Genomic DNA, 20,368 nt, shown 5'->3' with positions numbered 1-20,368 from the left:
GGTTAGTGCTAATTTTATTATTTCTATATTGTACTGTATGTATGTTAATTGAATAATGTTATGGACAAGAAGACTAAGGTTATTTATGGCTTTAACAATTTATATAATAAAGACTGGTAGCCTGATGCAGAAGTGGATGCAAGGCGCATGCGCCCAGTATGATTACAGGCAATGAGGACAGTGAAGGTTTAGACGCAGAGTGATTGACAGTCAGTGAGCATTTGTGGGAGGCAATGGGTGTTTGGGAGTCAAACTCAAGCATGTCGTAGTCATAACAAGAATTGTGTGCACTTCTGCATCAGGCTCCGAGTTGCAGCACTAGCTATAAAATCAATAGCTGACAGTCCAGTGCTGTTTCTGGCGCTGTGCAATTGGAATGTTACTACTAAAAATGTTTGTTAAAAAGCCAAAGAAAGTCATATACAGTTCTGTATGTTGAAGCTATACCTAATACAGTGAAAGTGGAATGTTTTTGTTCTAGCATATCATGTCTATTATTTCCAAGTGAGCATAACATGTGAAATTCCTGAATGGATTGCCCCTTTTTTTCTCTCCTTTCTTCTAATCTTCACTTTGGGGAGTGGAGATGGAGCCAGACATCATCAATCACATGAAATGATGGATTTTGCATCATATTAACCCCTCCCTTCTCCATGCTCCTAACACAATTGGTATTTGACATGTGGAGGAGGGGGATGCAAGGGTATCCTGGGGCATGTGGAAAGCTTGTTCTCCTTTTTGGGTACCCAGGAGAGCCACACAATTTTTGGGAGCCTCCAGGCCATTCTGGGAGGGTAGGCAAGTATGATTGTAGTGTTACATTGTTTATATGTATGCTAACATTTTATGACTATAAAGGGGTATTCAATCTTGGGTCAAAGCTGTCAAGCTGTCCCGACAGCCGTGACCCTGTCCTGTTCTCCATCTGCTCGTCCGAGAATTTGCAGGTGGGATTCAATGTCCCACCTACAGCGGGACGAGAAGGGGGCGTGGCCGCGAGAAGTGGCCGGGAATCAGCGAGCTGCAGCCGGGAGCTCATCAATTCCTGGCCGTTCCCCTGTTCAATGCTGTAAGGGAAGAAAGCATTGACTAGGGCCCCGCAGCCATCTCCCCCATCGGGAGATGGCTGCAGGAGATTGAATACCCCTTTAAATCTGAATTATTCAACACTTCTCAAATATGCCCGATGCTGGAGCTGCCTCGGTGCCTATACTAATGGTGTCCCTGGCACCATAGCAACATGGATAGGGTAAAATGTATAGTATGGACCAAAGCGCTCAGTGTGGATGAGAAAATGGTAATTTATTACAAATAGAAATAAACATATAAATAAAAATGATTACGCCACTGCGGGCTGTATCCATGAAAATACTCCATATACAATGCAAGTGTCGATCAAAGGAAATAGATGACAAGATGCCGCTGCGAGCTATTTAATAAAATGCACAATGAATAATACAATGCAAGTAGAATTTCCAAACTTAATATTGGTCTAAAACAAATGATGATGTCTTACCCAGACATAGGTTTGGAGCCAGAGGTGGTGAAAGCAGAGTGCTTCTGGAAAGATGCACAAACCTTTCAAGTGCTCTTGCTGGGCAGAGTCCCGTTATGTCCTGTCACACTGGTAAATTCCAAAGCATTTCCAGTCACTGCGGGCTCTTCTTCACACCCTATAAATCTGTATTAATCTATTGAAAATTGCATTGCAAAACTAATTCAGACCTAATTGCATAGCTGCAAATTAGCAGGCCGGGCGATTTTCAATAGACTTCCTACAGGCCGTGCCCATGCGCGAGGCCTCCATGATATAAAATCCTGCTCATTTTTTAATTGCTGGCCAAGCACAAGGTGATTGACAGGAAGCTGAAATTTGGGGGTGGAAACTTGGGAGTGTCAGGCAAAACACAGGAGTGCCCAGGTGTTTGAGGGGAGGGCGTATGACATCAGCTCTGGCCCCGATCTGACTGCTTCTATCTCAGCCGCTGAGTAAGTCCCAGGCTACGCACAGAATGCACACGCTGGGAAAAATCTTTAGATGGTGATTGGCTTTCGAATGGATTTGCAGCTAATCGCAGGCCTTCAATATTTTTCAAGCACTGTCAAGCAATTTGCAGGCTTGCACGCTATGTGATTTCACTCTATCGGGGTGGTGTATACCTAATCGCAGGGCCCCGAAAATCACTAGGATTTGTAAGCATTTTACTCCCCGTTCTGACAGACAAGATGTTAATATATCTTATTGATGTGCAGTGGCTTCCTGCTTAGCTCCAGTAAAGAGGTGAAGCAGGAAGTTCATAAACAGAACGATAAATGCCACCATAATAAATCTGCCCCAGTATGTACTACTGAAAGGGAGAGGTCAGGGAAGGAGAGGTACAATCAGTTTTAAATGGTGTAGATGTGGTTTATCCAATGTTGTGATAATTTGTGGTGGCTTGAGCTGTGACAGAGCATGTAACAGCAGTCAGGGGTAGTGAGAGGTGGAGAAGTGGCTCGCTGAGGAGGCATAGCCACACTACCAAGACTCTGTGAACACAGCCCCTTCAGCAGCAGAGACAGAATGTAAAGAGGGTTTTCAGAGCATGTTATGGCTACTCCTCTACATGCTTGACCATGCACATGGTACGAAGGCATGATAATGCTCCTGGTGGCCCAAGCAGCAGTTACCCAGATTTCCATGCAAATACACACATCTTTCCCCTGGTTCCTACACACACACACACACACACACACACAAATAACAAAATGATATACCAATTGGCAATTCTCCTGGTAGATTTGAAACGGGATGCAGTTGAAATCCCAGCGGTCGGAATCCCGGCGTTCAAAATCCCGACGCCGGAATCACAACCGCCGAAATCCCAACACTTTCTCCCTCCGTGGTTGTCCACGACACCCAAAGAGGGAGAATAAATTAGTGTGTTGAGCATAGCGAGCCCACAAGGAGGGGCGATCCACGTCCCCCCTTGTCGGGATTTCGGCGGTCGGGATTTCGGCGGTTGGGATTTTGAACGCCGGGATTCCGACCACCGGGATTTCATACCACTCCCTTTGAACAGTATCAATGATTTAAATGGTAGGGTCTACTTGATGTACTGCTACTATTGAGTTATCCAGTGCTCTTACCTTACCTGTCTGAAACTCCCTTCCAATGCAATTAAGATTTTCCTGTGACCAGCAGTTTTCCTGTAAAACCTGCAGTTTCTTTGGACCCTTAATTATAGCTACAATTATCCAGAGGTAACATTACTTTGCAGTGTAACCTGATTGATGAATTGCAGTCCCATTAAAGTTTATGGAGATGATGGTAACCTCTGATTTCTTGGGTGTGAACCCTTTAATAAATTGAATAGTCATTATCTGAGGAAAGAGCCATTTTATTCAGAACATTAACTGAGCGTAGTTTAAAAAGTCAAAGATGATTGGCAGAGCCCTAGCATTGGCAATATTGAGGGATGGATCCAGAGAACTAATATTTGTTTCTTATGAAGTTATTTATTTGAAAGGTACAAAAATGCTTTTAAAGAGTTCTATTGATATATCCATTCAGCAGCTGCTATTTCTAGAAGTGTAGCTTCGAAGGTGAAGTTAGACAGTACAGGTCTTATTACATTACTTTTTTTTCAGATTTAGTTCTGCTTTAATACCTCCAAATAACTCATTAATTTCTCAAAATGTGCCTAACTTTCATGCAGATAGGGTGGGAGCAGAAAAAAGTTTTTCCAAACTCCTCGGAAGGTTTTGCTTGCTAAAATTGGTTGCCCTTAGATCTGAAATTTTATCTCTGCGGCCATTGATTCAACCTGCTATTTTTATTACTCTCTTATCTCTTATATTATATCTTATCTCGTTAGAGTGTTCAGAATACTTTAATTCCATGTCTGTTTCTGTCGCTCTGAAGATCACCAGAGCAGGTCATTCTAAAGTTGACTGTGCTATGCCACTTAATAAAAAGGTGTAACACCAATGCAGTTGCATCTACTTTTGCTTCTTGGAGAGCCACATTAAGAAAATGACTTTGGACCAATGAATTTGCACAAAATATAGTCTCACACTTGGCCTCCAAGCAATTAAGTAAGGGTTCCTTGCTGAGCAAATCTTATTCTTAGAACAGTAAAACTGATTAGGTTATCTTGAAATAAATGTATCTTGAACAATTTTAGATTTGCAAAGAGATGCTTAATATATATCACATAACAGTGTCCCCAATTCATAATGTGCCACACACTATTGCCGCCAATTCATAATAAGCCACACAGTAGTGCCACCAATTCATAATATGTCAAACAGTAGTACCCCCAATGCCTAACATGCTATATAGAAGTGTCACTAATTGATATTATACCTCAGAATCAAAATCAACTATATTTACCAAGTATACAACCGTGTACCGGGAATTTAACTCCGGTTTGACTCCAGTTACCCACATAAGTAATCAACGTACATACAAATTACAATGCATAATACAATAAATAAGTAATACCAAACAATACAATTTATTTAAGTAAAAAATCCTACATTACAGCAGTAATACAGTACATATTACTGTATATCTAAAACCACTATTCATAGTGGCCCCAATTGATAAAATACTATATAATAATAGCCCAAATAATAACATGCCACATCGTGATTTCACAATTGATAATATGGTCAAAAATATTTTTTTGACTGTCCCACCTGCAGCCATCAGTGTCCCATGGAGGGGGGCAGTTGAGAGCCCCTGACAGTGCAGGGAATAGACACATGCACACAGCATCTATTCAGAGAGACAGTGGGGTTGGGGGCATGGCCAGAATCTCACAGAGCACTTGCCATGCCTCCACAGTGATGGAAAATGGGGAATGGCCTGCAGTTGTGGCAACACATGAGGCCACACCCCCTCCAGCAATGGTCATGCCCTTTTTGGCATGGCTGCTCAGGCGCTATGTAGGATTTCAGATGCCCTCAACTGAAATGTTGGGAGGTATGCAAATATGAACTTCTATAAGTAGGGTGGGAAGGCAACAGTAAAATATCAAATATATTGTGTAAGTTATTTGTGTGTAGTATGGCACTATAATTGAAATGTGGTGTCATACAAAATAAAAGTTAACAATAATGGAAAATACAACTGATAATTGGAGAATTTGACAGTAACTGGTAAAGGTTCTCCCAGTGGGAATCATTTTAGATGGGAGTATGAAAGGTTTTCGTCCACATAGGAAGCTTGAAAGTGTATTTATAAGACTGAAGTTTGGGATAAAATCTTGTCTGTGTCAGACTGTGGCATGAAACTGACCATCTAATAGAGTAAAATAGTATTATTCTAGTGTATGGTCTGGAACCTTAAGGAAGGGGTGGGGCCATCAGACAGTGGGGCCCACCAAAGGTTTCCTCTGTGTCCTTGTGAGCCAATTCGACAGTGATCTTCATGGGAATCAGCATGGAAGAAATCATGGTGAGAGGTAGTTACCAGGCAGGAGGCTAGATGCAGGGAAAAAGAAAGAACTATTTCATGATAGACTACAGTTCTATCACCGTTAACTACAAATCATAGAACCTAGTCACATGTTCCCTGAAAAATAACTTATGATCCAATTCCTAATAATTTCTCATTAGCATGTCGCTACAAGAAAAAAACAGCAGTACTGTACCATGGCACTTCTGCACCATGGTTCAACCCTGACATCATAACACATATGACATCTTAATTCATATCACTGAAAAAGGAGGCCTAGAGCAGGATGCTGGTCCAAAAGGCAGATTCACCTCAGATCACCCCTCAAGCTGGCAACAGTTGCCACCGACTTGGCAGTGACACGGGTTGCACAGCCATTCGTAGCGAGATTTACAATGAAGAAGACAGAAAATAAACTATCATATCAGAAGAGATAACTCAGGCAACACTTACAATATAACACCTGGCTTCTTAATACCTGCCTGTCCATTTTATTGTTACACTACATACAGCATAACAACCAACTGTGTACTGGAAAAAAATTTTTTGTAAGTTTGACCACAAAGCAAAATAACAAATCTATATTTGTTTTTTTTTATTTTGAAGAATTTTTATCCAACTATATGTCTTTCCTTTGATAAATGTGCATATCACATAAGATACTTGTAAAAATTCTGGTTTCTGGGACGTAGCTCCCCGTTAAGTGCCTAAAGCTAGTCAAAAGACCGCATTGTGCCCAGTACTTAACCCAGGAGATGCACCTTACAACAACAAATGCCCAGGTCTTAGATGTGGTAAACTATCATACAAAACTCCATAACTAGCCCTGAAGTTCTTGTCAATGCAGATTTCTGCTCGTTCCCTTTGGAGGGTCCCAGCAGAAATCTGCCAGTCGAAGGTTTACAGCGTGAGCCATTGAACCTCATGGAGCTGAATCGCCGCAATGAAATCTGAATTCCCCACATGTGTTTTATATAATCAGTCCTATATTTGTTTATGATCAATTATTGTATATAAAATAAACAATATTGTTTTGTCTGTTACTCGTTTTTATAGAGAAGGATAAATAATTGATTTGAACAACTCTTTTCTAGATTATACAATGGGCAATCAATGACAATGGAGCAGAAGTTCCATATCATTCATCTTCTTTATACAGTGCAAAGAGTGAAATAAGTTAAATAAGTATTTAGGCTGCTTTAGAAACCACATCCTTCTTCTAGATATAGTAAAGTTACTCATATAAATGGTTGGAAAGAAAGTGAATTCATTCTTTGTTTCCAATATTCTCAGTAAGCCCTTTTATTACTTTGATTTCTTCGATGAGCATCTACCCCCTTCTTAATCAAGTTCTACCATTTACCCATTTGCCCCATCCTAACCTCCCACAGAAAATGTACACCTCTTTCTATTACTCTTAAGGTGCCCGCACACTAGAAAGATCTGCAATCGTATGATGTGCACATAAATTAGCCTTGAAATCTCTTGTCGATCCTGGACAAAAGATTTCAGGCAAACGCACATCTTTACCAAAGATTTCTCTTTATATCCCATGTGTGTTCCTATGGAACTTTTGCTAAATCTTCTGATCTTTCATGTAGCATGTGAGATCCGAAGATTTAGCAAAAGATCTGCGGGAGCGGGCATCCGACCGATACTGGACGATTTTCTGTAAAAATTGCCCAATTTTTTGGCCGATCAGTCAAAAAATCGGCCAATCGCCAACAAAAATAATTCTATGTGGGCACCTTTACTCTGACTCTCCTTATTATCAGACCCCCAGGCAATCAGGAGATGAAAAAGTGGGAGAGTATTAGGCATCTATCATAAAGTACAAATGATTAGAGCAATTCCCCAGCTACAATTATCCTGGTGAGCAAGTATCTCAACATACTGTATTTCTTATGATAGTTTAAAGATCATTTTTGTATGCATTTTGTAGTACATACTGTACTGTACATATGTTCAGGTAGTATTGCAGGCATCTAATGCCTGCAAACTGCATACAAATAGATATTTTCCAGTAGATGCTAAGGATTCTTATCTGCATAATTTATTTCTTTAAATAGCACATCTTAGAATTAAATAATATTGCAACTTTAAGCTTGTAGTTTATACCTGTCAGCAGCTTGGAGATCATATTGTAATGAAGAAAAAAATTTCTCTTTTCAGCTACCACAAATCCAGATGGAGACTGGACGCACAATTTCAAGGATGCCTGAGAATTAAGATGCTAAGCTACCTATAAATGAACTGTTATTAAACGCCTGCCAGACTTCTAACGACGGAGCAGAGGTTTGTTTGGATTCCGTGTTACCTGGGAAACGTCAGAATTATAGGCTGCTTTCACAGCAAGTTTCCTGAAAATAGGACCAAAGCATGAGATAGGTGAAGTGACGCAAAGTTCATCTGAGATCTAGAGCCACTTCTTCACAGCTGAAAATCTGTAGCAGGGCTCATTAAACATCTAAGGAACCAGCTTGTTTGACAACGTCAATTTCAAAAAGTCTCTCACGCTGCTCCTGTTATTTTTAGTTGAGGCAATTGACATAACCTTTTCACAGATTCATTGGTTCCTCACAGACTGAGAAGAGCATTGTCATGGAGGAATATGACTTCAGTGTTAAACAGCTGCAACCGAATGTCATATCGGTGCGCCTCTATAAACGAAAAGTGGGTGGGCTAGGGTTTCTTGTCAAGCAACGGAGGAGTAACCCTCCTGTGATCATTTCTGACTTAATTCGAGGTGGCGCAGCGGAGCAGAGTGGGCTGGTGCAAGTAGGTGACATTATCTTAGCAGTGAACGATAGGCCACTTGTAGATGCCAGCTATGAAACCGCCCTGGAGACACTACGCCGGGTTGCTTCAGAGACCTTTGTGGTGCTCATTCTTAGAGGTCCAGAGGGTTTCACAACACATTTGGAAACCACCTTTACCGGAGATGGAACACCTAAGACTATCAGGGTCACCAGACCCCTGTGCCCCAAGTCTAAGTCAAGTGACTTGTCAACTCAGAGCCTGTATAGCAAAGAGCAACAAAATATGGTGGACAGCGCCACAAGTTCAGCTGGCTCTTCTTGGCAGGAAGTCCACCAGCTCCTTCACTTAAATGGCCTTGATGGAGTCCAAGGAGATGACATCAGTATAAGTCCTTGCCTTAATGGGGGAACAGAAAGCAATGACATCCTGAAAGAAATTGAACCTGTAGTGAATCTGTTACAGAATGCCCAGAAGGAGGTAAATGGAGATAGTCATCGTCGGGTAGAAAAGAGGGACGCAGAGGTTCAAGTAGAAAGGTAAGAAATAATCTGTATGATTTATGTAACTCTTCCTCTGTTTATAGGTTTACCTTCCGTTGGATGTAATGATATGCATGTACCGCAGCACAATTATTTATACAATCTGGTATAAAACCTGTGAAAAGTAATCAGTTTTTCAGTTGACAGCATTTCCTCAAGAGCACGTTATAAGTCAGCGTGGGCTGGAGTTATTATTGTATCATCCTGGATGGAATTCCTTATCCCCCTCAGCACGCACTCTCCCCATCCACTACGTGACACAGGACAAAAGATTCAGTCAGTCGGGGAAGTGTTGGCAGTCATGTCTTTTTCAGGATGGAGTGGAAATCTCCTGGTTCACACCTTAAGGATGAGGATGTTTATTCGTTTTCTGAGTGTATCTTGTTTTGTCCATTTACTATCACAGTTTAACTCTTTCAATGCTCAAGTAGCAAACCAACCAAAGCATTAATGAAAACCATATAACGCTACCTTTACCTAAATGTTATTTTAAAGGATGTTTTTGCACAGATTTTATACCAGTTTGGTTTTCTTTGCATTCATTGATTACAGTTATGAACTACATTGAGAATTCTGATATTCATTCTTCATATTATTTAAATCCATAAGTATTACAAAATAATATAGTCACTCTGGTTACTTGTTATACCTTAAAGGCAGGCTGATTACATGGATCTGATATTATTGGTCAGGGGCAGCAGAGAAATGGAATCTGGATCCTTCTCAGTAAAAATAAAAGATAAACGATCGTTGAAAAAAATGCTCTTGTGTCCACATACTGTACATCTTGGTCTTACTGCGCCATGTATGGCACAATCTGGCACAATCTGGCACACCTTGGACTCTGCAAAAGTCACGCTTTGTGATTTTTCTAAAAATGTGCTTCTCTAATCTATTACTTTATACAAATTCTACTGCTGCAAATTTTTTTTAGAATCCATCTACTTTCTACATTTGGAAAAACAGCTAAGCCGTGTTTTACATGTTGTGACAAACTGAGAATAAAAGCCAAGATGTATGTGGCCACATCTGCATATACTAACCAATGCTGATTATACATACTTAAATTAATATACCGTATATCATTACTGATGCATATACCCAATATATTGCATTTCTCTACATTTACATTTTATTACTTATTGTTTGTAAAGATAATTCCACAGTTGTAAAATGTATATTTGTATCATGTCCAGATGGTTAAATCAAAATGACTGAGGTACTAATTAAGTCATCTATGCTCAAGCATGGATATCCTAAAAACCTGTATGGTAATGATGGAGTTTGGGAAACTCTTGGTTAGTCAATTTAAAATATTGCATAGCGTAGCAAGCGGTGAATATACTGTATATGAAAGGATCCTGGAAACCTTATATTTGGTGAGTTAGCCTGAAGTGTATATCACTGAAAGGGAAAATACAGGTATATCTGAATATAGGGTTTACCTCATACAATTGACTTTCTTGGTTTTATAGTATATTATAAATGTAAGTAATATTGTAAAAGTCCCCTTAGAGTGACATTGTCTATATAAAAGGATCCAGGGACAAATTGCATGATTGTTGGAAAACTGCTGGTTGGGTGTTACGTGTACATTCACTAACCAATGAATTGTTATTACATACACTAACAGAACTGGGCATGAAGGGCCCACCAGGGAAAGCAGTGGTATCGGCCCAACTTATGGGCTATAGCCATGCACCAAAGAATCAGAATTTTATCCCAGTTAGAATGTAATTAGTTTGCTGTGATTATCATAGGTTTACATTATTTGCTTCCACAAGAGTTACTGACTGTTACCTGTTTGCATAGTATTGACCTATGTATGGGAAATGTATGTATAAGTTCATCTATTTACTAATCTACTGTCGAAGCTCTTTTAGAATATTTATGGTACTGACCTCCTGGTTCATTCAAACATATCAATTATTGCTGATTTAGTACTTTTTGTGAAATGTTTTTCAGTGTTTGGTAACTTCTTTCTGCTACTATCGTGTAATATCTGTCAGCAGGTCTGTGTAATTCAGCGGTGGCCAAACCTGTCTTCAAGATCTACCGACATGACATCTTTTCCAGACCACCTGTGGACCTATAGAATGTGTCAGTTAGGAATGAATGCAGCAGCTTTGAAATGTGACAGTTAGTAATGACTACAGCTGTGCACCAGCTAGGTAATTTGGAAAATGTAGACCATTGGTAGATCTTGAGGAACGGTTTGGCCTTGGTGTAATTGATGTACTGGAAGTGAGTATTTTAAAATATATTATCCATGTCTTGAGTACAGAACTGTATATTCTGTTTCTTAGTTGGTTTAATGTACGTTTGGCACTTATAAGAGTCGCTGTGTATGTTATATATAACTGCTGTAGGCTGGAAATTTAGGGTCCACCTAAAGCTGCCATAATCAGGCAATTTGGACTAAACTCCACTAATCCATATCCTCCATATACAGAAGCAGAACTTTACTGTTCAATATAAAGATACAGTATGAGCAGCCCTACTCTCACTCATGAGTGAGATCCTGTGCCCGGTGGACAGTCACATCCTGTTACTCTGCCACTTTGTGACATAGATGTGTGAATGGCCTTATGTATTACTTCCAATTTAACAATTTTGCATCCCCTGGAGGAGTCACTGTGATGTCTACCACCATTTAACTAAAGGAAAAACCACAAAGATCCTGTACTTTTGAGTTAAATCAAATGACAGCCTGACATATAATAGCTGCAAATAAGTGTTAACGTAGATAAACTGCATCTAATGTTGGCTGAGTTCATTGTTTAATGTGTCACCCAGCTGTGCATTATGTGAACAGCTCTTAACAGTTCACTGCTTGTTACAATATATTCCAACCAAGCCTGCCATAGAGCATGTACGGATGTAATCATTTCCAGCCAGATAGGAATAAGCTGAAGTTCCCTGTCAGTGTTTATGCAGACCAGAATTGGGACATGAGGGCAGGGCCACAACTAGGTGGGGGGGATAGGAGGGTGCATTCCCCTGAGGTGCTGGATGGGATGCGCATACGTGTATGCAGGTGTGGGGAGCAAATGGAGTTCAGACAGCTTATTGTTTTCCCCCCGGTGACACAAATCCTAGCTTTAGCCCTGATGTGGGTAAAATGATGTGTACAGTCATGGCAGTTGGGTGCTATTACCACCTAGTATGAAGAAACATTTGCATGCGTCCACCACAGAGCTGTCAATCACCTCTGTGAATTGGCAAAGGTTGTGTGTGAGACAGGAGGTGGATAGGGCCACTTCACTGGCTGACGCTGAGAGGTGGCCTCACAGGCACATTGGCTTACCGGGACTCTTCCCTGTTAGGTCAATGGCCAATACGCCCCTGAGTCCTGTTACACTACAGCAGTGGTTTCAAACTTACAGTACAACAGCTGTTGTGGAACTACACATCCCAGCATGCCCTACCACAGATTTTATATAATGGATTGCTAAAACTTTGCTAGGTCATGCTGGGACATGCAGTTCCGCAACAGCTGGCATGCCACGAGTTACAGACTGTGTTTGAAGAAATTACAGGAGCTGTTTGGTGCTTTATCTTTCCCTATACTTTACTACATAGGCCCCACACTGCTCTAGTGTATATGCACAAAACAGATAAAAACAGGAAAAAAGAAGGTTTCCCTAAATTAGCCTCTCGGAATGGTTATGCTTGGATTTACATAATATAATTACAGTTTCACCATGGGTGTTTTAAGAGTTTAAAAGCCTGTATTCAAGTATTTAAATTGTATGTGAATCTTCCCCCCCAGGAACATTATTGCTGTGTCAATGCAGGAGATAGGAAACACTTTGGCGCTGTGACAAATTCTTTGCTATCTTCTGTGTCAGTGGCTAATTCCGGTCCAGTCTTTGGATGCAATTAGGGGAGTTAGACCAATCAGTGACACTGGTACTATTTCCAACACCTCAGAAGAGAGAGACTGAAATATAACTACATCTGTCAAAGTACTGGGACCTCTATGCACCCATTACAGACACACCACTGACATTGAAGAACTGACAGATAAATAGTTCCAGAAAGAAAGATACAGTATTCATTTTAGCTACAAACATTTCTTTCATCCCAAGCAATGACATGCCAAAAGTAGACACAGATAGTATTAACATTTTAATAGATTTTCTTTAACCATGAAAAACCACGATAACCTCCTCCTTTTGTCAGCTTAATATGTCTGATCCAATTACACACTCTAGTCATAAATTAGAAGGCTGTGTTATTCTGCTGCAGATCCCACTTAGGTTTTTGAAGCCTGCAGTTCTGGACCAAACAGTTATGTCAGTATGTGTACTGAGAAACTAGAGTTTTAACAGCTACGTGTATTTAACAGGTTCCTGTAACACTGCTGGTCTAGTAGTCATACTTAAGGCTAGACCTCAGGTTCTCAAACTCGGTCCTCAGGACCCCACACAGTGCATGTTTTCCAGGTCTCAACACAAAATCAAGTAAAATAACTAGCTCCACCTGTGGATATTTTAAAATGTGAGTAATGAATGCACCTGTGCACCTGCCGGGTGACCTGGAAAACCTGAACTGTGTGTGGCCCTGAAGACCGAGTTTGAGAACCACTGGGCTAGACTGACTATTTTAAAATTATTGGAAATTGTTCAGGTTGGACTTTTAGGGTGAGATTTAATAGGATGAGAGATTCAGAAAGTGAGAAATATGGTGAGAAATCTCAAGTTTTTTTGAAAGTGGCAATCATTTACACTTCAAAATTTAACTGGTTTAGCAGTGGAAATGATTGTCGCTTTTAAAAAAACTGGAGATTTCTCACCATATCTCTCACTTTCTGAATCTCTCATCCTATTAAATCTCACCCCTAAGGTCCATAGAGACTGGGCGACTATGCCCAGTGTGTATGGACAGCAATGATCCCTTTACATCCCTGGGGGGAACTGCTCAGTACATACACACTGAGCGGCTTTCACCCTGCCTGGCGCCGACGGTGGGGGGGAGGATGGCTTTGCATAGCGCAGAGCTATGCAAAGCCATCCTCAAAGCCGCTTATATGCTAATAATACCAGCAGATGAACAGCTTTCCCGGTGATGATGCAGGAGCACGCAGCATACGCAGCTGGGGCATACACACATGCTGTTTTGAGCGACTATCAGCTCAAAGTTTTCCAGTGTGTATGGGCCTTTAGGGTCTAATTCAGCATTTAACACTATTACAGATTTTGCAAATCGAGCGATGGGAATTAGCGACTGATAATGCATTGGGTCCACAGTTTGACAGGAAGCCAGCATTTGGGGGTGAAAACATGCAATTTTCTGCGTGTGTTTGAAACCTGCAGGTGTACCCAGGCATTTTTTAGAAGGGTCTCTGATGTCATGACTGACAACTTGCAGGCTGATTAATGACAGCCTCAGAGCTACTCACATTTGACCCAGAGGCAGCGAGTTTGTGGAGTAGAATTAACTGTTGTGTTCTCAACAGTGATGGAGATATCAGGTTGGTAACTACTCTTGGCTGGTGGGAATATAATTAATTCTGTTTTGGAAATGTTGAGTTTGAGGTGGCGAGATGACATCCAAGATGAAATGGCAGAAAGACATTCAGAGACATAGAGCAATACTGATGGTGACAATTCCGGGGAGGAAAGATAGATTTGAGTATCATCAGCGTACAGATGATACTGAAATCCAAAAGAGTTGATTAGTTTCCCAAGTGATGAGGTATAGATTGAGAAAAGCAGAGGACGGAGACTGAGAAGACTGAGCCTTGTGGTACTCAAACGGACAGAGGTAGCGAGCAGGAGGTAGAATCAGAGAAGCGCACACTGAAAGAGCGATTAGATAGGTAGGAAGAGAACGAAGAAAGGGCTGTGTTCTGAAGATCTAGGGATTGTAGTGTTTGTATGAGAAGAGAGTGGTCAATATCTAATGGCCTTACCTTTTCAACTATAATTAGATACGCCTAGCAATACCAAGGAGGGAACTAATAGGTAACACATTTTATTTTCAGAAATTTGTGGCCGGAAACAAAGTACAATTATTCTTTGAAGAATACATTTATATGGCTTCAAATAGCATAGAACTATTGCCCAAATAGTAGATTTAATGAATAATAATGGCTCATCAAGATATTTATTATATTTTGTTAATGAAGCATTAAGTAGTAGCAAAGTTGGGGTAAATGTACTAAAGCTTCTAAAAATAAAAAGAAGTGGTTGCCCATAATAACCAATCAGATTGTTTCCTCTCATTTTCTAATATGCAATAGAGAAATAATAGACAAATTCTGATTGGTGACTATGAGAAACATCACCTCTTTTTTTTAGAAGCTTTAGTACAGTACATTTACCGCTTACATTCTGTTTAATGTGGTACTTTGTTATATTTGCCTGGACATATCACATAAAATACAATTCAGAGGGACTCTGGCCAGAGAAACCTCTTCTATTCAGAGACTTTTTTTGTGACACATTTCCGGTGAGTTTCTGTGTTTCAGTTTATTACATCTCACAACTTTTATGGGTACTTGTTTCCTAGCACGGCGCCACCGATTTTAATTGTATGCAATCGGGTTGCAAAAATCGGGTCAATCGCATCGCATGCAAACAAATTGCATGCGATGCGATTGACCCGACCAACCAATGTTAAATGGTCCCTGAGACCAGATTTTACATTGGTCCCAATGTTAAATGCCCCCCAGAACCCATTTTTCATTGTATGCCCCCCCCCCATTGTTAACGCCACGATCAACGTGAACCCGAAGCGTGGCGAGCGCAGCGAGCCCGCGAGGGGCGGCGGTACGCATCCTCCGACCTTTTCATTCCTCCACTATCCACGTCGGCGTGGAGTTAATTTTTTATATATAGTGTGGAGAGCGCAGCCGTTCATCGTGGGGTGGCGTTAACAATGGGGGAGCATTTGACATAGAAATTACCCATCAGGGTGGGTATACAATCAAAAATTGGGTATGGGGGGCCATTTAACATTGTTCCTATGTAAAATCGGGTCCATCGCATTGGTCACATTGTATGCCATTATAATGGCATACAATGGACCCGATTTTACATAGGAATTTAACATTACATACAATGCTTACAATGTAAAATCGGGCCGGTCCCGTCGGTCGCATCGCATGCCATTATAATGGCATGCGATGGACCCAATTTTACATTTGTCGGGAAACCTCAAAAAAAAGCCAGAAATCGGGTCCGTCGGGTCCCATCGCATACCTTAAGTTAAGGTATGCGATGGGACCCGATGGGTGCCATGCTAGGAAACAAGTACCCTTTTATGTTTGAAATTTTAATAAATCGGTATGGCAACTCTCATCTAGTCACATTCAGCAACTTGAAAATCACTGGTAATTAGCTTTGTTCTAAAATCAGAGTCTATAACACTCGCCCAAGTTTTATAGCTATTCACTAAGCTTTAGCATGCCTCCAATCAGTAGAGTTGTTCAAGTCAGGACTTCTGCACCTGCCTACGGTGCCCGGATGAAGCTTGGGGCATGGTCTCCCGATCAGGGGGTGTAGCCTCACTCCCGCAAGGTCACATACCCGTTTTTGATACTATGGGGGTATGGCTGCAACTCAGCAGAGCAGCGGGTAGCAGGGGGACTCCCAACTGACCCCCCCCCCCACCACCACCACCAAAATGGGACATTGCCTGTCCCGGGCGGTACGGTCTTGCAAAAATCTGGACAGTTGAGTGGTATGCTTTAGAACCATGTGTTCTAAATACATAATTTACAACCCGCCTTGAAATAACATCAGCATTTATATCAAAGGTGGGTTTCGATGTCTAAACATAATCTGCTGTCAGTATTCGTCCGTTTGGTAATTATATGATAAAGAAATTAGGTACTTGTTTCCTAGCACGGCCACACCGATTTGCATCGGGGTGGTCGTGTCGGAAGAATTGCGTCGGTCCAAATCGCATGCGATGCGATCGACCTGATTTTTACATTCAATCAAATGTGAATAGGGTCCCTGGGACCCTATTTTACATTGGATTCAATGTAAAATATTCCCCAGACCCCCAATTTTACCCCCTCAACGCCGCCACCCCACGATTGAAGCCAACCCGAAGCGTGGCGAGCGCAGTGAGCCCACGAGGGGTGGCGGTGCGCGTCCTCCGACCTTTTCATACCCCTACTATCCACGTCAGCGTGGAGTTCAGAATATAAAGTGTGGCGAGCGCAGCGAGCCACCGAGCCCGAAGCGTAGCGAGCGCAGCGAGCCCCGCGAGGGGACGCGTATACCTTAAGTGTGGCTGCGCTCGCCACACTTTATATTCTCAACTCCATGCCGACGTGGATAGTAGGGGTATGAAAAGGTCGGAGGACGCGCACCGCCGCCCCTCGCGGGCTCGCTGCGCTCGCCACGCTTCGGGTTGGCGTCAATCGTGGGGTGGCGGCGGGGCCATATACAATGTGAAATGGGTCATATTGGCCCATTTCACATTGTTTCCTATGTGAGATGGACTTAATCAAGTCCATCTCATCTTGTGCCATTATAATGGCACAAGACCGACGCGATGCTCACGATTTCAATGTTAAAAAATATTTTAACATTGAAGCCTATGGCAAAATCGCGGGCATCGCGTCGGTCGCGTCGGGGGCTATGTTAATGGGCGCGACCGACGCGATGCCCCCGATTTTGCCTTTGACGGTAAAATGGACCTGATTTCAAAGGAAATCGGGTCCATCGCGGGCATCGTCTACCTTAACTTTAAGGTACACGATGCCCGCGATTGTGGCCGTTCTAGGAAACAAGTACCAGAAATTATAACCCGCGGCTGTGACATATACTATATGTTGTGGTTTCTATCTATTATATTTATATTCATTTATTGGTACCTTTATGGGATATTCATATAAACAGACAGATGGCTACCTTCATTTTATGGACTTATGAGGAGTAGAATACCAATTTTCCTCTTCCTCGAAAAACACGGGTTTTTGCACATGAATGTGCAACAACCTAGGCTTTTGCTCAGTGGAAAAGGATCATGGGGCAATGGAAACGGGTTACCCGGGTCATCCGATCAAGAACCCATTTACAACATCTTGAAAGTTGTTATCTCCCCAAATGCAGTGCCTCGCAGATGATAAGGAGGTTGGGGGACATTGCACATGCTTTCAGCGCTGCTGTCTGCCCTGCTGGCCAGTGGTGTAGCAAGGCGCCACAGTGCCCGGAGCAAGGGCATGTTTCGCACCTGCTCCTTACCCCAATGCCCCCAGTGCCTGATGCCTACTCTGAGTCCCCTGTGCCTGCTCCTTACCCTGTGTCCCCTGTGCCTAGTCCTTACCCCATGCCCCCTGTGCTTGCTCCTTACCCTGTGCCTGATGCCTTACCCTGTGTCCCCTGTGCCTGCTCCTTACCATATGCCCAGTGGCGTAACTAGAATTTGTGTGCCCCCCCGCCGATATTGGCAGCGCCGCCCCCCCCTTCCCCTAGCCCTCCCACCCACCTTCCCAAGTGAAGTTAAAACCCCCCTTACCCCTCCGCGTGCCGCCGCTGCCGCATTCAGGGTCCCACAGCTGGCTCCGTCTCCTCCTGCAGTTCTATAATGACCATCAGAAAATGGCTGCCCCCTAACAGCAGACAGTTTTTAAGGATGCTAGAGGAGGCCTGCGCCTCCTCTAGCATCCCAAAAAACTGTCTGCTGTTAGGGGGCAGCCATTTTCTGATAGTTATTTTTCATTAGAAGTACTGCAGGAGGAGACGGAGCCATGACAAGATCTGCGCTGCGGCCGGGACCCTGAATGCGGCGGCGCTGGCGGCGGCATGCGGAGGGGTAAGTGGGGTTGTTATATATAGTTGTAACTATAGCCCCGCAGATCGGCGCCCACAGCCCCTCAGCGCCTCCCCGCCACCGCGGGGGCTGCGGGGCTATAGATACGCCACTGCATATGCCCCCTGTGTCTGATGTCTACCCTGTGCCCCATGTGCTTGCTCCTTACCCTGTGCTCCCTGTGCCTGATGCCTACCATGTGCCCACTGTGCCTGCTCCTTACAACCATGCCTCATGTTTTTTAAATTTTTGTTTAAAATCGGTGGAAGAAATCATAAACCTCTATAGGCCAGTTGGATGACAATCATGTCATATAGTCTTGCCTATAAAATCAATTTCATTCTGTTATAAAGTGTGCTTTCTTGGCGGTTGGTAAAACTATCATAAACTGCCATAAAAACCGCCAGGATTTATCATCTGGATTTGTGTATTCTCCAATAAGCAGGCTACCACTATAGTTATCTTAGCCCTAGTTTTAGTACTTCAATAATTGCTTGTTTAAGGAAGGAGCCTCTGCAAAATCATCAATCAATCTGGTATCCACGCTTCAGGCCAATGGAGTTTCAAACACATGTATTGCATTGTTATTGATTGTCAGCATGGGAGTATACAGGGCGAAAAGGAGTCTAAACCTTGTCTGACAGAGCAGTGTGAACCTGTCTCTTTCTCAAAGAAGTTAGAATGATCATCTGTCAATTACAATACATTTCTCTGATGTTTGGGTATATTATCTGCAAGTGGAAAACAAAATGTTCATATGATTCTGACAGATTGGCTTACCCCTGCTAGGCCTTTTGCACAGTCTACAGCTATGGATGGAGTGAAATGTTAAATATGTACTGTATACTGTAGCACCACCATAGGCGTGCACAGCCTATTTTCTTAGGGGGTGCACCATTGGAGGGGCGTGTCCATCACCACCTACTGGGCGTGTCTATCACCGCTTACTGGGCATCGCTGCAAACTAAATAGATGACTAATTTATGTATATGAGTGTCAGAATGAATCATTTACTCAACACAAACTAGAAATATGGACAGTCGGCTGAATTTCTAGTGTCTGTCTCCTCCAAGGCGGTGGCCATTTTTGGAGGGGCAGTGAGGTAGTGTGGGTGTGTTGGGCATTACTAGGGGCCAAATGTACTAAGCTTAAAAAGTGATAAAATGGAGAGTGATAAACCACCAACCAATCAGCTCCTACCTGACATGTCACAGGCTGGGTTTGAAAAATGACAGGTAGGAGCTAATTGGCTGGTTGTTTATCACTCTATTTGATCACTTTTCAGGGCTTAGTACATCTCACCGCTGGTCCCCCGGAGGTGCAGTTTAATGTTGTTTCTTCTTATTTTGAGGACTCATGCTTCTATTTGTGCAGTTTTGCTTCCATGTTTAAGGCACATACACAATTTAGCACCCCAAGGTGGCAGTTTCATAGGACAGAGCCATTTGATAAAAGGGGCTTACCACATATACGCAGAAAAGCCTTCTATTTCCATACTGTAGTATACAGTTACACACATTAGTGCCTCTGATTGCATACAGGTGAAAATTGGACTTTTTCACTGCAGAACAATTTCTTGTGTTTATCTCAAAGAGGAATAGTCTGCACGTCATGTGGGGTTTTCATGATTTACCAGGGCTTTGCTAACCATCTAACGAAATGTAATGTGCACACTAAGCCTGATTTAAAGCTGTGTACACACGGGGCGATAGGGGCTGAAATCGCTGGAAATATGGTCACTGGCGACCATATTGCCAGTGATGGGAGTGTGCCCCGGCGATAAATCACGTTTTCAGCCCCGTTCTAATCGCTGGTCGCAGGAGCTGATTACCTCTGTGGCACCGCCAGCAGA

The 20,368-nt window shown here is 42.5% G+C and overlaps 1 protein-coding gene across 8 annotated transcripts in view; it reads left to right on the top strand.

Moving 5' to 3' along the window:
- The window catches only part of NOS1 (nitric oxide synthase 1), a 290,226-nt gene that overhangs the window by 182,597 nt on the left and 87,261 nt on the right, over positions 1 to 20,368 (top strand). For all 8 annotated transcript variants that reach the window (XM_083151464.1, XM_083151463.1, XM_083151458.1 and 5 more), the window contains exon 2: positions 7,616 to 8,739. In XM_083151464.1, the coding sequence (XP_083007590.1) occupies positions 8,045 to 8,739 (695 nt within the window). In that variant the 5' untranslated portion in view covers positions 7,616 to 8,044. The remainder of the gene's footprint in view (positions 1 to 7,615; positions 8,740 to 20,368) is intronic.

The sequence above is a fragment of the Crinia signifera genome, chromosome 1, assembly GCF_055691185.1.
Source record: "Crinia signifera chromosome 1, ASM5569118v1, whole genome shotgun sequence".
NCBI classification, from domain to species: domain Eukaryota; kingdom Metazoa; phylum Chordata; class Amphibia; order Anura; family Myobatrachidae; genus Crinia; species Crinia signifera.
The sequence above is the reverse complement of the archived record's forward strand: the minus strand, read 5'-3'. Positions and strand labels throughout refer to the sequence as shown.